The sequence below is a fragment of the Neofelis nebulosa genome, chromosome 6 (assembly GCF_028018385.1).
Source record: "Neofelis nebulosa isolate mNeoNeb1 chromosome 6, mNeoNeb1.pri, whole genome shotgun sequence".
Taxonomy (NCBI): Eukaryota; Metazoa; Chordata; class Mammalia; order Carnivora; family Felidae; genus Neofelis; species Neofelis nebulosa.
In genome coordinates, this window is record NC_080787.1 from 25,482,239 (window position 1) to 25,504,642 (window position 22,404).

General features: G+C 42.8%; 1 protein-coding gene across 4 annotated transcripts in view; it reads right to left on the minus strand.

The window, feature by feature from the left end:
- The window catches only part of LY86 (lymphocyte antigen 86), a 60,786-nt gene that overhangs the window by 4,370 nt on the left and 34,012 nt on the right, over positions 1-22,404 (minus strand). For 2 of the 4 annotated variants that reach the window (XR_009262816.1, XM_058733102.1), the window contains exons 3-4: positions 21,036-21,164; positions 489-541 (exon numbers count right to left, since the gene is read on the minus strand). Coding sequence is in view for 3 of the 4 variants with exons in the window: in XM_058733102.1 (XP_058589085.1) it covers positions 489-541; positions 21,036-21,164 (182 nt within the window). In the remaining variant the exon portion in view is untranslated. Of the gene's footprint in view, positions 1-488; positions 542-1,865; positions 1,919-7,586; positions 8,044-21,035; positions 21,165-22,404 lie in introns of those variants that run through there. The other 2 variants (XM_058733104.1, XM_058733103.1) reach the window with 2 other exon arrangements.

A 22,404-nucleotide genomic window follows, 5' to 3' on the forward strand; every position in this document is an offset into this window, starting at 1 on the left:
CAGGGCGGGGGCATTTTATTCACCTGGTGACAGCCCACTAATAATAGTGTAAGGCTGGTACCTGTGGGCCTTTACCCTTCACGCTTGTGTGTGTGTGTGTGTGTGTGTGTGTGTGTGTGTGTGTGTGTGTGTCTTCCTCTCTCTGAACAGCCAGCCTCACAGACAGCTCACGCCCCAGCAGCTCTAGCCCATGCAGTACCCTCAGATACCAACCATCCTGCAGGACAGGATGAGGGCCTCCCTCTCCATGGGAGCTGTCTGCCCAGGGGATCCCAGAGGGTCCAACAGACATAAAATGTTATAACCAAAAAGGTAAAACCAGTGTGTTAAGCGTTTGTGAGTACCCATCATGAGGTATCAGCTTTACTGAAGAATGGTTTTCTTGGTAGGGGTCAGTGGAAAATGTTTAAACTATTGAAATTTAAACTCAAGAAACTGCTCGATACAATAATTAAGTAACAGAACAGAGCAGAAAACCAAAACCTTACCTCGAGAATTTCAAATCCAGGATTATTGATGGGGCCAGCATAATAAATCTGCTCTGAAACATATACAAAACAGACAAATGTTACTCAGTCATATTAAACAAAAATGATTTGCTCCTATTATCTGTGTTCGCTATTCAATAGGGATCTAAGATTGGGAAAGAAGGTCTCTGTTCACACAGTTGCTCATATTCTAGGGAGAACATCGACAACATGTAAATAACTAAACAAGGCAGTGTCTGGATTGTTGAAAGTGCTAGAAGGAGACATGTAGGTGGTGTAAGAGAGGCAGATGGTGAGATGGTTAGGAGGCCAGGCTGGAGCTGGACTGCCTGGGGTTAAATCCTGAGACCACCTGTGATAACTGTTTCATCTTGGACAGTCATTATCTCTGTGGGCTCAGTTTCCTTGTTTTCAGAATGGGTATAATAATGATAATAACAGTGTCCACTTCCCTGAGCTCTGAGGAACCAAAGGATTAATCAATGTAAATCTCTAATACCGGTGTCTCGAAAGCACTCAATAAGTAATTTGCTAAAATAACAAACTAGGAGACGCCAAGTTTGGTTGGATGGCTGGTTATCTCTAAGGAGATGATATTTGAGCTAAGCCCTGGGGGAAGGGAATGAGACAACATTCAGTAGCTCTGATGCAATAATGGAGAGGGTAGATGGTTGGGTAGTTTTACCGAGCAAGAATGGTAAGGAGAGAAAGTCAAGACTGTTGGGAATAGATTGGGGAAAGCTTGTAATAACAGACCATGGAATCTAAGGAAGGTAAGGAAGAAAATGGAGGTGGGGGTGGGGGTTGATAGTAGAAACAGTGGTAGAGTTCGTTGAATGGAGTTTCCATCATGGCTGTCAAGGTCCTAGAATGGGTGAGCTGGAAGGACATGGTGAAGGCAGATGGCAGAAGGCTTCACAATGAGATTTCAGAAGTGGTGCATTTTCTGATGATGACAACACACAGCATTGACGTGGGAGTCAGGGGTTGAGGTGGAATGATGGAAACGGTAGTTGGAAAATGGTAGTGGAGGTGAATCAGCTGAGACATTATGGTGGTGATGGGCTGTGACTGCCTCCTCTGTGACTCCCCAGCCCCATGCACTTAACACATTATAAGCGGTGCCTAAGAGCACAGGCTCTGGGGTCAGATTGTCTGTGCTGGGTTTGAATTTTGTCTTTTCTTATTACTAATTGGCCAAGTCACCTAATCTTTCTGGGCCTCAGTGTCCTCATCAGGAAACATGGGCAGGTTATAATAATATTCACCTCAGAGTTGTTGTGAGAATCAAATGAGTTAATACAAGTAAAACTCTTTTAATAGATCTGGTGCATGGGGAGCAGTCAGTAAGTATTTGCCATTAATATACTCACTCACCAATCCACTCTACAGGGCATCCGCCCAATACAGGCCAGGCACTGTGCCAGGTGCTAGATACAACAGGAGACAAGAATATTATGTGAAACATTTGAATCATTGGCCACCCAGAATTGTAATCGTTTATTTACAGGCTGTTTCCTGCAGTAGCCCGTGCCTTCTTGTTTGCATAGCTCCCGGTACATTGCAGAATCTAACACACAGCAGGGTGCAATATAGGGTTGTTGTAGAGGTTGTTGAATGAGCAGATACAGAGCCAGGACATGGGTTTGTCAAGCAACTTCATTCTTGCTCCTGCTATTGTAATCCTCTCCCTGCTGGAGGGCTCTGGACCTGGGCTGTTTACATGAGAGACCGGATTAGGGAATGAGCCAGCAGAGCAGCCAATATGGTGGTGAGGGTGGAGGGATGGTAGAGGAGAATGGAGGAGAAAAAAATGCTTATTAGTTTATTGATGGCATTATGCGTTTTTAAAATATATTCTTTAAAAGTTTACTTATTTATTTTGAGAGAGAGAGAGAATGTGTGGGGGACGGGAGAGAGAAAGGGGGACAGAGGATCTGAAACTGGCTCAGTGCTGACAGCAGAGAGCCCCATGCAGGGTTTGAACTCATGAACCATGAGATCATGATAGAAGTCAAAGTCAAACGCTTAACTGACTGAGCCACCCAGGTGACCCTTATTGGTGGCATTAGGTATTCAGCTCTTTTAATGGCACAGTGACTTCTGTCTCATATATCCCCTGGTGCCTAACCACTGCTCAGTAAATATTTGGAGACAGAACAAAATCTCCATGAAATGAGGTTTTGGGCCAAGGGCAGCATGGTTGGTGTGTGAACAGCTGCCCACACAGAATACTATCAGGGGCATGAGGGTAATCCTTTTTTGAAAAAGGCCTCTCCAGGCAATCTGAACCTCAACTTCTACCAGGAGACCCATTCTTTGCATAGACTTTGGCTTCTGTTAAATGCTCGTGCCCCCAACACATCCATCCTTCCTTCCCTTGGTCAATTTCTTGTACCTCACAAGGAGAACGCACAAACATGGTGGATGCCAGATGGACAGCCTTCCTATTTCATTGCACTAAACGAAGTGATCCATTTACTTTTGAAAGGAAACTGATACTTGGTTGTGGATATAACCAAAACTTTAATTGGAAACTACTTTTCCATACAAGATGATTTTGGAAATAGAGATATTGAACTTCTGGATCTTATCCTTGAGAATCTTCCGGTGCAACTGAGAAAGATACAATGACTAGCTACACTGAATGTTAACTGTGTGAGGAGTGAGTTAACTGTGTGAGGAGAGCTGAATACCTATGTGGGTGGTGTATCTCACAAGTGCAGAGAGCTCAGGCTGCCTAGGATTGGATTGTAGTGCTGGCATACTGTACAACCTGAGGGCGTACCATTCACATTATAATTTATGTGAGTGGTGCCCCCTGGAGTTGTGCAATGCAGTGGCCCAACTACCAGTACACTGTTCCTTTTTAGGAAATTCTCTCTTCCCCAGGGGATGTTATTTTACCCAAGCCAGAATAATCTGAGCAAGAAGACAATGAGACCCAGGACCAATCTATTCTGTCAAAAGATGGTTGATTTAGACTCACTGGTATCTAGAGCTGTTCACTGTCTGCCTGGGGTTGCAGCCTTCTTACTGCGTCTGTGACTCCTAGATAGCCTTTCAGAAAATCCCTTTGCTTTTGTTGTCTGCTTTTGTTTCTGCTACCCACAATTCAAGGACTGTGAATGCTGTGGGCATGAACCAGTCAAAATCATTCATGCTGGCCATCAAGGTATGGGAATGCAGTGCAGCCCAGGAGCAGAACCCAAGAATGGAGAGAGGCAGTGTGCCTGTCTGTGTCTGGTCTGGTTGGGTTCCCCTGGAAACATTTTACCCCTGCTTTGTGCTTCTACTGATTGTGCTTCTACTGAGGAACACACCAGGCCTAGGTTTTGGAACCTTTTGGCAGAGCTAACAACCAGTAAATTCTGTGGGTGCCTTTGTTTTAAAGAAATGCATGAGGACAACTCTTTGAAGGATAACATTAGAATGACATCTAACATTCTATTATGCTTATTTAATGCTCCAAGATTTGCAAATTTATGTTTCAAATAAAGGGGTTCTTTACTGGGCCAAGGGGGTTTTCATTAAATCTGTCTCTTACACTTTACGGTTTCAGTTAGAGCTTTTTGGGGGGTCCATGAAGTTCCGGAGCATGGCTGCAGGTAGCTCATGAAACTGTCTTCTTTTTTTAACCTAATGAAACAACACCTAAAATTAAATTCTCGCCCCTTCCATTCTCAGATCCTCCCTGATTCTGAGATTCCTTTAATTAACATTCTCACACTCCCGTTCTATAAAAAGAGCCCCAGTATATCTGTACCCACTCCTTCCTTTCCTCCATTTGAAATCTTTATCAGTTTTTAGTGTGCTGTGGATTAAAGAAATCCACCTCCCCGGTTCTGAGCCCATGAAGTCATTTCTGCGAATTGGCTTTGTTTTTGACCCAAATCTTTGTGTGGTTGGCACAGAGTGTCTTTTTCAGAAAGGAAATTGATTTTTAAATTGTGGAAATAAAAGTTCCCAAAGGGTTTTGGATCAGATGGATGAGGGGCTCAGGGCTGCCTCCCACTCTATAGCCTTTTGTCCTCAGCCACCAGTGCGGGTGCTGGCCTGGAAGTGCTCCCTGCAGGCATGGGTTCTGTGGGAGAAGTCCTCCCCGTTTCCTGGCCCTTGCTAGTGCCTTCTTGCAATTGCCTCCAGTCTTCCAAATTTATTACAAAAATGTCATCAATATTTCAGCATTATTAGGGTGCTCGACAGTGTAAAACTGCTTAGAGTTATAATTTATGATAAGTCGGCCCATTAGTATATTCTGACAAAGACTTAAAAAAATGATCATTTACTTATTTGCTCAGCTTTGAGCCTTTTCTCACCTGCCAGGCCCAGTCGGGGGAATCTTTGGGGGGTTGTGTTGAACTAGGAGGGCACAGCCCTCACCCTGTCCTCCAGGAGTGGGAGCACCTCAGGACCTGGGAAGGCCCCATACAAAGGCTCCTGTGGGCAGTGGTCCCACAGTGAAGAGAACATTCCAAACAGACCAAAAGCCTTGTCTCAGGAATGAGAGGGAGTGAGTATATTACTTCATTTTGGTGAGCTCTAAATATATTGTTCTTTCCTCTCTCTGCCTCTGGGCATTTCTTTAAAGAGGCCCAAGTCTGTAGGTGGCACAGGCCCAGGCACCAGTCCTCATCTCTTCCCTGGTTTTAGCTCTGCTTTTTTCAGTCTCTGACCTTGCAGGGTGTGGAACGTGTTTCTTGGTCCCACAGGGCACTAGCTGCTGGTTAGGGCACTCATTTAAATTGATAATGAGCCTGCCTGTGTGGGGATCTGAAACAGGGTCCCCTGCCTCCAGGTTGAGTGTGGCTGCAGATAGACTCCCTGGGGGCCTGAAAGCCTGGAGGTTTCATCCAGGTTTCAAGGGATGGATTCCAGATAGTTTGGGCAGATAGCCCCAGGCTAGGCTCAGGCCCAGGCCCAATTTTTATTTACTATCATCATCATCATCATTATTATTATTAATTTATTTATTTATTGTGTGTGTGTGTGTGTGTGTGTGTGTGTGGTGTGGTACTTTGTCAGCTTCTCCATCTCCTGGGCCATTTCACCTATTAGTCTCTAGAGCCTCTGCAGTTCTTATGTCCCTCCTGAGGGCTTGCCACCAAGTAAGCATGCCTGTATCACTTCACAAGTGATCTCAGTCTCTGAGTACAGTTGCACAGGCAGCCCTGGCCGAGGGGGTGGGTGATTGGAAGCAGAAACACAGCTCCTGCCCCATGGGGCCAGACTGTGCAGGCTGGGGCTGGGCTGAGCCCCACCTGCAGATACTTCTGGTGTCCCGGCCACATTCCCTAGCCAGTTTTGAAATCATGGCAGCCTTGGTGGCATCAGCCATGCCTCTGACATTATCCCAGGTCAAGAGCTCACACCTCTCTACACTTTCCCACTGCACAGCAGCCCATGTAGGACAACCAGGAAGTGCAGGGACGTTATCCTCTGCAGGCCTTCAACCCACAAGGACTGGAATCTGGGGATGTATTCTGCAGCCTCCTGACTTTCAGAGGGGAAATTCTGAGACGCACACAGCAGTTCCTGAAGGATCCCAGTGGGACTGAGCCCCAGTTCTCACACTGGAAATCAGCTTCCCATTTATCCCTTCCTGGCTTTTCCTCCTCTCTGGCACAACTACTCACCCCCAAGTCCTTGTCTCTGACTTTGCGGGGGGACCCCAAACTAGGAACGCTTCCTGGCAGAAGGTGAACCTTTTATTGAGGCCCCATAAAAGCTAGTCCTAGAAAGCTGGCTGCTGATATATTTGGGTCTGAGTCTAATGTTGGAGCCACCCAGCCTAGAAACAATGTGAGCACCCTGAAAGCTGCTTTCTGACTGGCTTCTACGCCAAAGAGCAGGAAGAAGAATGAATGCCTTGGTTGTCCCTGAGACGGCTCGGAGCCTCGTGCTTTGGAGAGGACGGGAGTTGGGAGAAAGGGACAAGGAGGTGAAGACCTCCTTGGGTGTGTGGAGGTGAGGGAGCCGACAAGCTCAGGGAAGAGGGAGCAGAGAAGGAGAGGGAGAGGTGCACAGCTAGCCTCTCGGTTTCTGGTTTCTTCATTCAGTCACATGGACACTTCCTGTCGCTGAGCAGTGGAGCATTGTAATAAACAAAGTGTCTTCCATTCACTGATTCGAACTTTTGGGATTCCCTGGCATATCACATGACCCTTTTATTGGGAGAATTTTTTCTGTTGCTACTAGGAGCTCAGTAGTTCGAACATGTTCAATTTTATTTCCAAACGTATCTTGAGATGTCCAGCATGTCATTTGGCCCCTTTGGCCCATTATTGTCACTCTGTCTGAGACCCCATAAAGCTCTGGGCATCATAACTGTGGTTTTTTTCAGAATTAACAGCTGTACTTTGGAGCTCATAAGTATCTGATTAGAGTTTGGATTACTACATCTTAGCTTTGCTTACGCTACTTTGATATCTTTACCTGTTCCTTCAAATGGGCTTATGAGAACTTCCTTTTGGCCTTTTCCACTAGAGAAACTTATTATTATTTACATCTGGAAACATTCACTGTGCACTTGCAATGGATCACTTATAAAACTATGAAGTGAGAAGCCTTCCAAGGTTTACTCGTTCATGGTCCTGTGATTTACACTTCTCTGGTGATTCAGAGATGTGCCTGTTGTTATCCCTATTCTTTTTTTTTTTTCCTAATAGCACACTGGCTTCCTCTTAATAATACATTTTTATAAATGTCTCATTGCCATCTTATCTTCTTTCTCTGCCAGAATGATTCCAGCAAATGGGTCATGGAATTGACTTCTAGCCAAATAGCTTCTGTTGTGAGTAGGGTCCAATGACAGGTGGGGGCTTTATGGGGTCTTGGATAGGGTGACAATAATGGCCCAACAAGGCAAACCTTTTCTTAGCAATGATATGGTCCCCTAACAGAAAAACTCGTTATCTCTCCTCAGGTAAATCAGTGACTGTATCATCTGTGAAGTCTCCAAACTGTTTGACTTCTGTGAGGGTATTTTCATCGAAAACATATAGAGTTTGAGTTTTCCTTGGATTATACACAATTATTTGGCTTTTTTTAAAAAATAAAAAGTAAGGTTTTTTAAAATGTTTATTTTTGAGAGAGAGAGAGAGAGAGAGAGAGAGAGAGAGAGAGAATGAGCAGGGGAGGGGCAGAGAGAGAGAGGGAGGCAGAGGATCCAAAGTAGGCTCTGTGCTGACAGCAGTGAGCCCAGTGCGGGGCTCCAACTCACAAACCGTGAGATCATAACCTGAGCCAAGCCGGACACTCAACCACCTGAGCCTCCCAGGCACCCCAAATATTTGACCTTTTCACATGGTATGCAGAGGTCAGACAGGATGGATTGGTTTTCCACTTGGAGTTGTGCAGGCTAGGAGTGCTACTCTCAAGATGTCCCTATCCTAATCCCCAGAATATGTATGTTACCTTCCATGGCAAAAGGGACTTTCTAGATGCAATTACATTAAGGATTTTGAAATGGGGAGATTAACCTGGATTACCTGGATGAGTTCAGTGAGATCACAAGGATGGATAAATGCCAAGGAATGCCAGCATCCTCTAGAAACTGAAAAAGTCAAGGAAATGGATTCTCCCCTAAAGCCTCCAGAAGAAACATGGCCCTAGTGACACTTTGAGTTTAGACTTCTGACATCCAGTAGTGTAAGAGAATAAATTTGTGTTGTAAATTACTAAATTTGTGATCATTTGTTACAGTAGTAGGAAACAGTGGTCTTGGATAAAGAAAAGAGACTCCAGGTGATCAACTTGAGAACGGGTCAAGAGTGATGGCTTGTTTGGATTTGGGTCCCCGACAAAGGGCCCTTCAGAACCATGACACCAGCATAACCCAAGATTTCAGCAAAAGAGAAGGTACTTGGTTGGGCTTACGTCTTGGGCTAGAGAGTGAAATTTCCAACACAAATTCACACACTTGAATTCAGGATAGACTGTTAAAAAAAATTAAAGCAATGTAGAAACTACTAGATCAGTGATGTCTAATGATGTTCTGAAAAGATGGGAATGTTCTACATATGCATCATCAAATATGGTGGCCTCTAGCTAAATGTGGCTAGTGTGACTGATGACCTGAATTTTTAATTTAATTTAAATGTAAATGATTTAAATACAGACATGTGACAAGTGGTGATCATATTGGATAGCTTTAGGTCAGCACCGTCTAATAGAAATATAACGTGAGCCACATACATAATTCAAAATTTTCTAGTAGCCACATTTGACAAAAAGGAAAAAGAAGCAAATGAAACTAATTTAGTAATGTATATATATTTTAACCCACACCTTAAACATGTAATTTCAATATGTAACCAATATAAAAAGTATTAATGAGATATTTAGAATTCCTTTTTTCATACTTTTTTTTTTTTTTTACAAAGTCTTCAAATTTAGTGTGTATTCCACACATAAAACACATCTCATTCCAGGGGTGCTTTGGTGGTTCAGTTGATTAAGTGTCCAACTTTGGCTCAGGTCATGACCTCATGGTTCGTGGGTTCAAGCCCCACATTGGGCTCTGTGCTGACAGCTCAGAGCCTGAAGCCTCCTTCAGATTCTGTGTCTCCCTCTCTGTCTGCCACTCCCCTGCTCATTCTCTGTCTCTTTGTCTCTCAAAAATAAACAAAAGTTAAAAACAAAGCCCACATCTCACTCTGGACTGGCCACATTTCTGGTGTTCAATAGCCACATGTGGCTAGTGGCTACTGCAGCAAACAATGCCAATATTAAGTCACTGATGAGGAATTGGGGCCCAAAAGGTGAAATGATTTGCTTCCAAGTTTATTTCTCCTGTAAGACCTTTTGGTCTTGGCTGCTCAGCTTCCCTCCAAGAGATACATAACTTCTGACAATCAGAAAGGAAAGAAAGTTTAAGTTTTTGTCCCTACCAACTTATTTCTGAATTCCTGCAGATAAATACTTAATGTAACTCTCAAAATATAGCCTGTGAATTGGTGGGCTGATTGGATTTCCAGAAATGGAAATAAAAAAGGCGATGCTGGGGAGAAAGAGAAGAAATTGAATTGATCTCCAGGAACCTGGGGCAGACTCAGGAAACAGCAGTGTGAAGGGAAATAATGAAATAGACATTACAGAGGGTGGCCTCTCTCAGACTGGGGGTCTCCGGGGTCCACACAGATTGGAGCTCTCAGGATGTTTGCTAATATGCAAATATCAGCCATCCGTGGGATCAGAGTTTTGGAGCAGTCCGGGGAGCTGGGAGAAGGCCTTCTTAATTGGGTTCTTAAAATGATTATTACATGAAAGTGTGGGAGTCATTGAGCCAGGTTTATGCAAAATCTACAACAGGCTGAGAATTTGTAAAGGAGCTTGTATTGCCTTAGAAAATTAAAAATGCTTTGGTCCTGGGTCATCATTAGTCTAAATATGCTGGGCTCAACTGAAGGGAAAATGTGATGTCATAGGAGAGTTTCAAAACATTCTTGGCTCTTACAAATGGGCTTGAATTTGTGGATAGAGGGAAATCTCCCAGGCCTATGGGATTCCTTAATAGGCCGTAGGTTTCCTTTCTTTTCTTTTTTCTTTTTTCCTTTCTTTTCTTTTCTTTTTTTCCTTTTCTTTTCTTTTCTTTTCTTTTCTTTTCTTTTCTTTTCTTTTCTTTTCTTTTCTTTTCTTTTCTTTCTTTCTTTCTTTCTTTCTTTCTTCTTCTTCTTCTTCTTCTTCTTCTTCTCCTCCTCCTCCTCCTCCTCCTCCATGAAAAAGTCCTCTTTTGCTTGGTTTTTGCTGGTGCCCTCTCCAGGGTGATCATTGTTTCCACTTTGGTTTTTGCGGTGTTAAGAGGGGGGTTTTTTGCTATCACAGTAGCACACCCCAGCTTCTGCAGACTCCCCACCAGTCTGCAGCAGTGGTGGCTGCCCAGCAAATCCATAGCTGCTTGAAGGGTGCAGATGAGGAATACAACATGAAGAGAAGAAAGGCCAAAGGCTGAGGAGATGATGCTCCAAATGTCCAGTTCCATGAGAAATGCAAATGGGTCTGTCTCCCCAGGGGCACACAGGGGCCACGGAGACTCGGCTCTGTCAGCCACCAGAGAATACACAGCTCAGTCATGTTCTTGCCACCTCAGAGAGAAAGGGTCTTAAACTTCCAACCCTCGAAAGCTCTACTGCCTCTGCCTGCCTTGCTAAAACGCAGACTTCCATTCTGAGATGGATGACCTCAGGGGCCCAGAGCCCTGGCTTGAGAAACCCCTTATCAGCTGCATGAAGTAACTTCCATTTATCACTCCAAACTCCATTCTAAGGGCTTTGTGTGGATCACCCCATCTTATCCTTGTAAGAATCCCATGAGGTGTCTCGTATTTTCCTTATTGTACACATGAGCAGAGTGAGGCTCTGAGAGGTTGTGTAATTTGCCTGAAGTTGTATACAGGCAAGTGACAGTGGTGGTCCAACTCCATGCAGGTTTAGCTTCAAACTCTGGGCTTATCCCTATCTAGGCTAGTGGTTCTCAAAGTGTAGTCCCTGGACCAGCATCAGCAGCCTCCCCTGGGGACTTGTAAGAAATGCAAATGTTAAACCTCCTCTCTAGATGTACTGAATCGAAAATGGGGGTGGACATGTCCAATAATCTGTGGTTGAAAAGTCTTCCAGGTGATGTGATGTATGTGTTAGCTTGAGGACCACTGTCCTGGGCTATGCCCCCCTGCCCCCCTCCAAGCTGGCTCTGCAGTGAGATAAGGTAGGCAGCAGTAAATTCCTGGAGAATAATATCAGGCTTGGTAGTGTGCTCCTGCAGCGAAAGAATGACAGTAGGGACGGCAATGACAGGCTCCCCACCTGGTACTGTCCCTGGTGGCTAAGAAGTATCACCCCTCCATGGGTCTATTGATTTATCCAAGTGAAGTGGAACCAAGACACATGAGTTCCCATCTAAGCCACTTTGTCATCGAGGAAAAGAGGACAAAAACCTGGGATCATGAGAGTTTGAGAAGGAGGTACAGGGACAGCAGAGCAGAAAGCCTGAAGCAGGTGGCCTAAGATGACCCACATATCAGGGGTAAGCAAATAGGTGGGACAGATGACCTAGAGAAGACATATCTTAAAAGTGAAGCCTCAGATAAAATTGCTTGTTCCCCTTCTCTTATAGCAGAAATCAATGACCGTGCTCCTGGGGCTCACATTCATTAATCCATGTGCAGTGAACCCCAAATGCTTGAGAAGTGAGGCTCATGGTAGGGGTGCCTGGTTGGGAGCATGCTTTATAGAGATTGTTGAGACCATTGGTGTAGATTAACCATGGAAGCACTTGCCTGGAAGGTGCTTTTGCGTCTTCTGCTACAGCAATGCAAGACATAAGGCATTTTGCAGAAAGCATTTTTGGGACTTTTTCCAAATCTAGTCAATTTCCGAATTTCCTCCATTTCATAGACCTGTGAAAAGGCACACATAGAGGGCTAGGGCAATAGAAATCTGATGGATGGAATCAGAATTGCTGATCTAGATAGAATGTTCAGACCGAGTTTTGCATTGTTACAGACAGTGAGATTGAGAAGATTCTGTAATTAATATTAATGATGCTCGGAGGATGGCCAAGTGCACTCATTTGGCATAAACCAGGACAGATGAAAGACACCCCAACTAACCAAAAGGAAGGAGGGCAGGTAGCCAACTTAAGCATCCTCTATGCTTCTGGCTTTGTCTTATTCGTACAAGTAAAATCAGGGACTATTATAACAGAATCCCTTAGCTGCTGTCAGAGATAATATCTACCTTGTGGGAAATGTCATGTCAGACTTTATATACAGTACTCAGGGGACCTACTCTGTGTTTATTGAAATTCATCTAATTACAATGCATTCCTCACTTTGGACAAATACTTAAAGCAGGAACCTTCAGATTTACATAAAAGATAAACCAGGGAGCAATTATTTCCTTGACTAAAGGGTTCTTCAGCTTATAAAAGGTGTCCCTGTAATATTTGTTTTAATTACAAGCTTTCCAAATGCATTTGAAATTAATCCCACAACTACTTTTTTTTATCTGTCTCTCACATATTGCATGAAGTATATCAATATCTGTTGTGTGTATTTCTTTTTTTAAAATATAACTTATTGTCAAATTGGTTAACATACAGTGTGTAAAGTGTGCTCTTGGTTTTTGGGGTAGATTCCTTGTTGTATGTATTTATTTAATAGATTTGCTCTTCCTGGAAGGTGCTAGCCTCCACATAGAGAGACGAGTGCACTGTGCAGATCTTCTGAAGACTGTTGAGTTCTGCCCCTCTCTGGGATTCTGACATGCATGTGACATCAAGTCCTCTCAGCTTTTCATTGTGTTTCAGCCATGTCAATCACAGCTGCCAAGGTCTCCTTCCCCTTGACCTAAGGTGTCCTACTTTATAATCATATATACCCGGTATACACACATGAGTGTGTGCCACACACATATGTTGTTATTTAACTTCTTCAAGCTTTTATTTATTTATTTATTTATTTATCTATCTATCTACCTATCTGTCTATCTTGAGAGAGAGGGAGAGAGAGAGCAAGGGAGGGGCAGAGTGAGAGAGGTAGAGAGAGAATCCTAAGCAGACTCCTCGCTGTCAGAGCAGAGCCTGACATGGGGCCCAATCTCACGAACCGTGAGATCATGACCTGAGCCAAAACTGACTGGGCCACCCAGGTGCCCCAAACCTCTATCTTAATTTCAGTTGGTTTTGGCAAGAGCTTGGGTGCAACTGATATTCACAAGTTAATCCATGAAACAATAAACAAATTAGTTTTGAAGGCCAGTTAGTACTTAGCGCTGTGAAACCAATACCCTTTACCTGGGTTGACCCACCCTGACCAGAACTCATAGAAGTTTGGCCAGAGTCAAGTCTGACAGTTGATGTGTCTTTGTCATCAAGAATGAAAATCCTGTGTTCACTCTATTTACTTTATGGTCTTAATATAAGTTTTTGCCAAAGCTCCAGGTTCATTATCAGTTGAGAATCTTGTTTCTACATAGCCCTGCACACTATATTCTGGACAGCCAAAGCACAAGCCACTCTGTTCCTTTGAGTATCCCCACCTCACATTCTGTTTGGGTGGAGTGTGTCCGGCAGGGGATCCTTCCTACTTCCCAGATTGGTATTTCAGTTTCATGTTCAACAGTAAGTCCTACAATAAGTTTTATTCTCTTCTTTTCATTTTATGCTCATCTTCCTGAGACAGGATATTACAGGAAAGTTGCTGAACAAAGTGAACCCCAGTTTGTTGAGAATGGATATCAAAGTATGTTGACCTCATGATAAATCAGAAGGGGATGAAAGGGACTGAGATGAGCTCAACTCATTTCCAAGCTAGACAAAGCTGTGGGGTCTTGTTCATGGTGGAGATCAGTGCTGACAAATCCAAATTTTGGAAAAATTTTATATTTGAGACCATTGTGGGATAGTCTTGTTGGGGCCTTGGGGACAAACCATACCTCTGTGGGTAGATGTCATGTTTCCAGGAAGGAAGCAGACATTTCCACCACCACTCATTCTGGAAAGAAGTCAAGTCAGGGGCATAAAATGAGAACTTTAGAGACTGACTTTAGACCGACACAAGAAAAAACAAAACAAGACAAAACAAAACAAAACAGAGACACAAGAAGAGACTTCTTCATTTACTCCACAGGAAGTCCTGGGATCCTGAGCAGGTGGCAGAGTGTTAGGTCAATTGCTCCCAGCTTCTGGTGAGCTGATTTGAGTCAGGATCCTTACTAGGTTCATTCCTGTGGGAAACCCTAGCCTGGGTAAACCAGCCATGGGTCCCTCAAGCTGCTCCACCCCTGCCTCGAGGTCCCTCAGGTAGAGGAGGAGGCAGAGAGACATGTCATTGCCATGTTTATTGCTTTCCAATGTGCCAGACATGTTCTTTTTTTTAATATGCACTATTACCTGAAAAAGAATTATGGTTACTCCCATTGCATAGATGAAGTAACTGAGAACTAGAGAGATCAAATGATTCTCCAGAAAGAAGTGGCTTCTATCCCCAGCCTATAAATGGCAGCTGTGGAGAGAGGAGGAGACTATCAGTCCTACTCTATGACTTTTCTTTCCTCCTTTCCTTCCTTCCATTCTTCTTTCCTTCTTTCCTCTCTTTTTTTGTTTTAAAGATTTTATTTTTAAGTAATCTCTATACCCAATGTGGGGCTTGAGGTCACAACCCCAAGATAAAGAGTTACATGCTCCATTGACTGAGCCAGCCAGGTGCTCCTTTGGCTTTTTAAACAGTTCTCTTTCTTCTCTGCAATTGGCCTCTCTCATTTGTCTTCCTGTTATGCCCCTTTCTTTGCCCCAAATCTAATTTGTTGGCACTGGAAAAGCATAGGTTAAAGCAAAGTTGTTACATTTTCCAAAGTAACCTAATCTTAATTTATCCTGAACCTTAGGTGAGTGTTCACCACAGTGAAAGCTAGAGAATACCTGTGCTCGGCAATTCTGGCTAAGAGCCTTGAATCCTTATTTTCCTTACAGCTGTCATTCTCAAGACTTAGCATGCAACAGAACCATCTAGAGCAGGACTGGCAAGCTATAGTCTGTGGGCCAAATACCCCTAATGGCCTGTTTTTCAGCAGACATGAGCTAGGATTGTTTTTATATTTTTAAATGATAGAAAAAAATCAAAAGAAGAATAATATTTAACAACACAGGAAAGTTACATGAAATTTACATTTCAGTGTCCATAAATAAAGTTTTATTGGCACACAGCCATGTCCATTCATTTCCATATTGTCAATACTTTTATCCTGCAGAAGCCAGACGAACATATAGCCTGCAAAACCTAAAATATTACCCTTTACAGAAAGGGTAATTACTACCTCACCCTTGACAGAAAAACTTTGCTGACCTGTGACCCAAAGGGATTTTTAAAATACAGAGTGCTAAGCCCCGACCCTGGAGTTTCTAATTCAATAAGTCTGGGTGAGGCCAAAAATGTCTGTTTCTGATAATTTCCTACATGATGCTGATGTTTCTGGTCTAGGGACCACACTTTGGGAACCACCACTGTATATAATGACTGGTTATGCCCAAAATGATTATTTGATTCCTATAATTTTGTTGTGCCTTTTAAATCTTGTTTCCAATTCTAGTGGAGGGCTGAAATGAGTCATACTTCTCTAGCAGAGTTTTCTTGATGTTCAAAAAGACTATGTAGCAGACAGGTTTAGAGCGAGTCCCTGGAGCCCAGCTTCTTGGAGAGAAGCCCAGCTCTACCACTTTCTGGCTTTGTGACCTTGGGTAAGTTTCTTAACCTCTCTGGGACTCAGTTTCCTTTTCTCTTAATATGAAGATAATAACAATAATAGCTTCTATACCTCACAAGGTTGATACAAACAGTAAATTGGTTAATATACATAACACATCTGCAAAGGTCCCTGGCATGTATTAAATGCTGTGATAATGCCAGATGTTATGGAGTCATCCCTGCCTGGGGCTAAGGTAGTACTCCTCAACCTTGGCAGAGTGTTGAAACCACCTGCTTTGGGTTGTACCTCTAGAGATTCTGATTTAACTAGTCTGTGGTGTGGGGTGTTGGGATCTTCAAAATTGTAAAGGTAAATTAAAATGGAGCACTGCCCAATAAAAATATAATGGCAGTTGCATGTGTAATTTTACATTTTTTAGTAGTCATGTTTAAGAAGGTGAAATTAATTTTAATAATGCCAATAACAATGTTTTATTGTTGATAAATAATAAGTAAAATAGTAATTATATATTTTATTTAACGTAGTATGTCTCAAATATTATTATTTCAACACATAACCAATATCACAATAATTGAGATATTTCACTTTCTTTGTTTTCGTATTATGTCTTTGAAATTAAGTGTGTACTTTACATTTATAGCACATCTCAATTAGCCTGGCTACATTTCCGTGGCTGGGTAGCCACGGCTTGTGGCTTGTGGCCACTGCATAGAACAGCGTGGGTGTAGCTAATGTACAACCAAGATTGAGATCCACTGGGGTAAGGGCCCTTGCGGACCAGCCCAAAGCCATGGAGCTTCTTCTGACATTACTGTTCTTAACTTGAGTATAAAGTTTACTGCAGCTTCTCTCTCTATGGTTAGTAATCAGGTGTGGCCATTAGGACATTCAATTTAATCCAAGTTTAGTCTTAAAAACTGATGTCAATTTGAAAGCAGCAAGATCAAGTAAAGCAAATGAATCTATATGACCTGATGCCACCAGAGGCGAGAAAGACACTATGGGAACATTAACAGAGGACAAAGTAAAACAGTGATCTGTTTTGGTTCCTTCTCAATGAACCCATAGCTGGGTAAAGGGGGAAGGGGTGTTGAGTATCCCAGAAAAAAAATATGAAGCAGATATTAAGCAATCCCTTGACATTCTATGCCACATTTTGACTCAGAACTTTCTGACTCCAAATATCACTGAATATTAAGTAGGTCAAGATGCTTTTTGAAAAGAGGAAGAGGAAGAAGAAGAGAATTCACCCTCTCCGTTCTTTCCTACAGTGCTCAACTAACCTTCAAAAAGAATAACCTTGTAAATTTATTGTAAAAGCAAAAGAGATTTCCAAAAAGATAAGAACAAAGATCTGTAGTTCTACCACTTAGAGATAACCACTATTAGCACCCAAGTGTGTACTATTTCAGAGCTTTTTGGTGCATCCACTTACACATATTTTAATAAAAACAGTGTCCAAGAGTTAGCACTCTTTTATAGCAAGATTCTTTGTCACTTAACAACATTTTTATATTTTCAAGTAATTTAATAATCTCCTGCAACAGCATATTGAACCTGTGTTTGGCTGGACAACGATCTACTTAATCAATCCCCTATAACTGTATATATAGGCTGTTTCCCTCAAACTGCTAATCACACCACAAATGCTAATGCCAAAAGAAGAACATCCCTTGGTATTTATTTATTTATTGTAAATGTTTATTTATTTATATTTGAGAGAAAAAGCATGCACAAGCAGGGGAGGGACAGAGAAAGAGAGACAGAATCAGAAGCACACTCCAGGCTCCGAGCTGTTTCCAGGTGCATAGCCTGTTGTGGGGCTCGAACCCATGAACCGTGAGATCATGACCTGAGCTGAAGTCTGATACCACCCGAAGACTGAGTCACCCAGGCACCCATTCCTTGGTCTTTAAATCTGACAACCTCTTGCCTTAGAGCTAGCTGGGCAGATGCAGAAGAAAAGGACACACTGTTTTATCCACACGGTCTCACTAAGCCTAACACATTAAGAAACATTTTTTTTTCAGTTTATTTATTTGTTGCAAGAAAGGAAGGGTGTGGGGAGGGCAGAGAGAGAGAGAGGGAGAGAGAGAATCCTAAGCAGGCTCTAGCATTGTCAGTGCAGAGCCCGATGTGGGTCTCAAACTCACCAACTGAGCCAACATCAAGAGTTGTACACTTAACTGACTGAGCCACCCAAGTGCCCCAAAATCCCAAGCAGGCTCTGCACTATTAGCATGGAGCCTGATGCCGGGCTCGAACTCAGGAACTGCAAGATCATGACCTGAGCTAAAGTCAGACACTTAACCAACTGAGCCACCCAGGCGCCCCTCCCCCATTTTGTAGTTTTTCTGGCTCAGAGAACAGCCAGCAGGGTGCAGGGTGCAGAGGAATGCATAGTAATGCCGTGGAAATAATGACATCAAATGATAATGAACACCATTGTGCCACCTTCAGCAGACACCAAGTTTTCTCACTGCTCTGCTCAGAAGGACCTGCAAACCCCAGAGGGACTCTGCTGCCTCTTAATATGTCAACAGCAGCTTGTGCTTGGATTTGAATTGGCTTCTCTCTGGTCTTAGAATTAATCACTTCTTTCAATAGAATCATTCCTGCAATAGGTTTGTGGGCGGGTTGAAAAAAAAAGTAATAACCCAAGAAGCCTCAAAATTTAAGGTGTTAGTTTTTCTGGCTTATATAATTTACATAATTATTTGTTCATGCCGCATTTGTATATCACTTCTCTGATTGCTTTATACGATGTGAAATTTCCTGGCAATTCCCCAAATGCCAGCTTCTCAGACTGAGTATGCAGGTTTCATCCCATGGCAATAAAGCAAATAAATGACTGCAGGACTGCCCAGCATTCAGATAAGGTAAACACCAGCCTTTTGAGCTCTTATACTGAATTGGACACCTCAGTTTGGGAGAACAATATCTTTTCTATTTTATTAATTCTATTAAAACTATTCATAGGAGGAAAAACCAGGTTTTATTAAACTTGGAGGATCAAGATAATTCACCCTTTGCTAGGATATGGTGCACCTGTATCTTTGTGGCACATATAAGCATTATTAGAGAGTCACTTTTAAGGGGAGCTGGTAAACTTACATTCAATCTGTCATATAAAAATTCAATAAAGCAAGTATTTATCGCATCTTTATTCTGTGCCAGGCTCTCTTTGCCAAATCTCCAGAGAGAGGAGCAAGAAATATTCCTGCCTTCAAGGAGTTCATGGTTTAAGGAGGGAGATACACACACACATGCTATGGGATACGATTCTAGCTGAGGTAAGTAGAGTGTGATGCTCCAGGAACATCCAGAGGGAGTAATTCATCCGGCTGGTTCTAGCCTGCCTCTCAAGCCCCATTAGACCTTCTATTTGAGAAAAGACTGCCCTGGCTGCAGTAGGGAGGAGGAAAACCAGGTAGGACACCATTTCCATCATTCAGGAGGGAGTGAGGGAGTCTTGGTTCAGAGAATAGAAAGAAGTATGATTGAAGGTTGGCCCAGTATGTGCTCTTTCTTACTAAGCTCATAGTGCTTCCGAGTGTACTTGTTTCCACATGTGGGTTCAAGAACACTTATTTTGGGGAAAAATTGGGAAGATAAGCAAAATACAGGCAATAAAATTGTAGATGCTGCCTATGGAAAAGGTTAAATAGGTATCAGCTAGTGAAGAAGAAGTACACGAATGCATCCGATCAATCAGAAATATTTCCAGCAAGTTCAGAGAGGAAAGCTGACTGGCCAGTCTATGGTAAGTTAGCCAGGAGGGAAAAAAAAATGTCCCCATTTAAAACAAAGTCAGATCACTGGCCAGAATGAGTTCTTAAATGATGATTTTAAATAAACTCCTGGCCAAAAGGCACAATTCCTTGTTTCTTCTTTTGTTTATTCACTGAGATTATGGGTCTCAGAGCCAGCTCACCTGGATTTGAGCCATGGCTCTCACACCGGCTCTGTGACTTGGCACAAGTTGCTGAAACTCTCTGTGCATTGGCGTATTAATAGTACTAAGGTTGTGCTCAAAAGGTTGGGGTAGTAAGTACATGTCTTACTGGATGTGAAGCTCCTAGAACAGTGCGCAGCACAGAATGCTTAACTGATGTGGGTTCCTTCTATCTGCACGCACGCTGTACTGAGCACTCCCATTGTAGCAGGTACATTTGAAGTCCTGGCTTTAGAGACTAAGACCCTCCTACTCCAACCTCAAGAAGCCCATAGTCTATTGGGGATGATAAGTGGGAATAAATGATTGTAGGCCAATATGGCAAGTGCTACATTAGGAGTAAGCACCCCATGCTTTGGAGAACAGAGAGGAGGATGATGAGGGAAGGCTGAGCTGAGGCCTGTCACCTACTCATCACAGCAAAGCCCACTGGGCTTCAGTGGGCCTACACTCCCTTTAATCCCCTGTTTCCTTTTCCTGCACAAACTTCCTCTGTCAGCACCCTTTACTGTGGGAAGGGGACCCCAGTTTCTCCTAGATCCTTTGTTTAGAAAGCATAATTGGGTGATCTCACCCTGCCCTATCTGAATGAGGAAATAAATAAATAAGCGGATGCTTCTGGCATAAGGGGTTAGGTGTGCGCTCCCCCTTGGGACTGGGAAGGAGGAGGAGAGTGGTTCTGGAGAGGACACTCACAGATCAGACCTAAGTTTTAGTTAAATAAACAGAGGCATCTCAAGGCCTTGGTGAAGATGCTGGGTGAGGACAAGGCTCAGAGCGAGGTGAGGACAGGCTGGAGTAGAGTTTTTGTGTTCCTTAGGTACATATGGCACGGGGGTAGGCAGCTAGTGAATTGAAAAAGGAAGGAGGGGATGATGTAATGGTTTTATGCTTTGTACTTTAAGCCTAGCTACCGAATAGCCCTATCAGTCAATGACTCGAGTGGGCAAGACCACAATAAAATAGTGACATTTAGAAAGCTTCATTTTTTTTTCTTTTTCTCGGAGTCCATTGACCTATTGAGTAGACCCTGTTTACTGGGAGATCACTGAGCAGAAACCTGGAGATACTTTGAATCTCAGTGGATTTGGCAAAGCTATTGGCTCTTTCTGTTGCCAGCCCTTTTTTGATAAGGTGCCACCACTAACAGCAACGCTTTTCTGTTTGTAAAGTGCCTCAGAAGCATGTTGCATTTGATTTTCACATACACTGTATATGGTAGGTCCTGTGAAATGGGCTTTAGGGCTGTTTTCATATAACACATGCTGTTAAGCAAGGTTAAGCTGGTCCAAAAGTGAGGGGTGGAACCAGGGCCCCAGCCTCAACTGGAAGCCATTGTTCATCCCTCTCTAGACCCCAAGCAAGCAGTCGGCAAGACACACAGCTTACCCCCTTTCCTTCTCCCGCAGAAGGAAAACTTGGGTAGGTCCTCTTCACAGATGGGATAGGAGAAATTCAAAATGGACGATCCTTTAGTGAAGAGAGCTATGTCAAGAAACAGCTCTTTGATGTCCTCTCCTTAAAGGTAAGAGAAGACCAGCTTTATTGTTAGTGTGGGTTTCACTGTGTATCAAAGCATTCAACGTTTATAGAAGCATGAGCCTTTATTTCCAGAATGAGCAGAGGGCCTTTATTTCCAGAAGTCTGCTCTGTATGGGGAAAGTTTTCTTCCCTCCTTCCATTTTTCCTTCCTTCCTTCCTAACTTCCTTTTTCTTGCTTTCTTTGCCTTTCTTTCTTTCTTTCTTTCTTTCTTTCTTTCTTTCTTTCTTTCTTTCTTTCTTTCTTTCTTTCTTTCTTCTTTCTTTCTTTCTTTCTTTCTTTCTTTCTTTCTTTCTTTCTTTCTTCTTTCCTTCCTTCCTCCCTTTCTTTCTATTTCTTTCTTTTCTTTCTTTCTTTCTTTTTCTTTCTTTCTTTCTTTCTTTCTTTCTTTCTTTCTTCCTTCCTTCTTTCCTTCCCCCCTTTCTTTCTTTTTTTCTTTCTTTCTTTCTTTCTTTCTTTCTTTCTTTCTTTCTTCTCTCCTTCCTTCTTTCCTTCCTTCCTTCTTTCCTTCCTTCTTTCTCTCCTTCCATTTATTTATTTATTTATTTATTCATTTATTTGTAAAACAACACTTAGGCAAAGCTACAGGGGATAATGGCAGAAGCCCTCGGTATGAACTGTGACCCTTTTATGAACGTTCTCTTTTTGGAGGAAGGTAGTCACTCTCTGTGCTCCCCAGCCCTGATGCTCTGGCTTCTACAACTTCTCAGCTGCATAGTATTGTGTGCCTCCCCTGAGGGCGGTGGGGTTTGGTCACCCCCCACAGTTGCTAGGTAAATACTATATCACAGTTATATAGGAAGCTTTAGGGTGCTTCTCAGTGCTGGCTTCTAATTCTCTGTGCCTTTTCCTCCATTTTTCCCTTCTATGTTGCACCTACTTCTTATTCCATTTCTCTTTTACTCAGCTGCTGCTATAGAATCCAGATATTGTGCAAGTTTCCAGAAATGCAAAATGCATGAGAGTTCTTGGTCCCTAGCAATGTTCCCTCCATTTCTCTGGAATGGTTCCACACATGAAGTTTATTGAATCCTTCTGTTCTGGCTTTGATAAAACCACTTTAGAAAGGAGATACTCTAGTAGCTATAGCAATATAATGATTAACTGTTAAAGGCATAGCTAAATAAAAACAAACAATCAGACATCTACCTAGCTCATTGATTGGGGTGGAGGGAGAAGGTATTTACCTTTGTCACAAGTTTCAGGAATCACATTAAC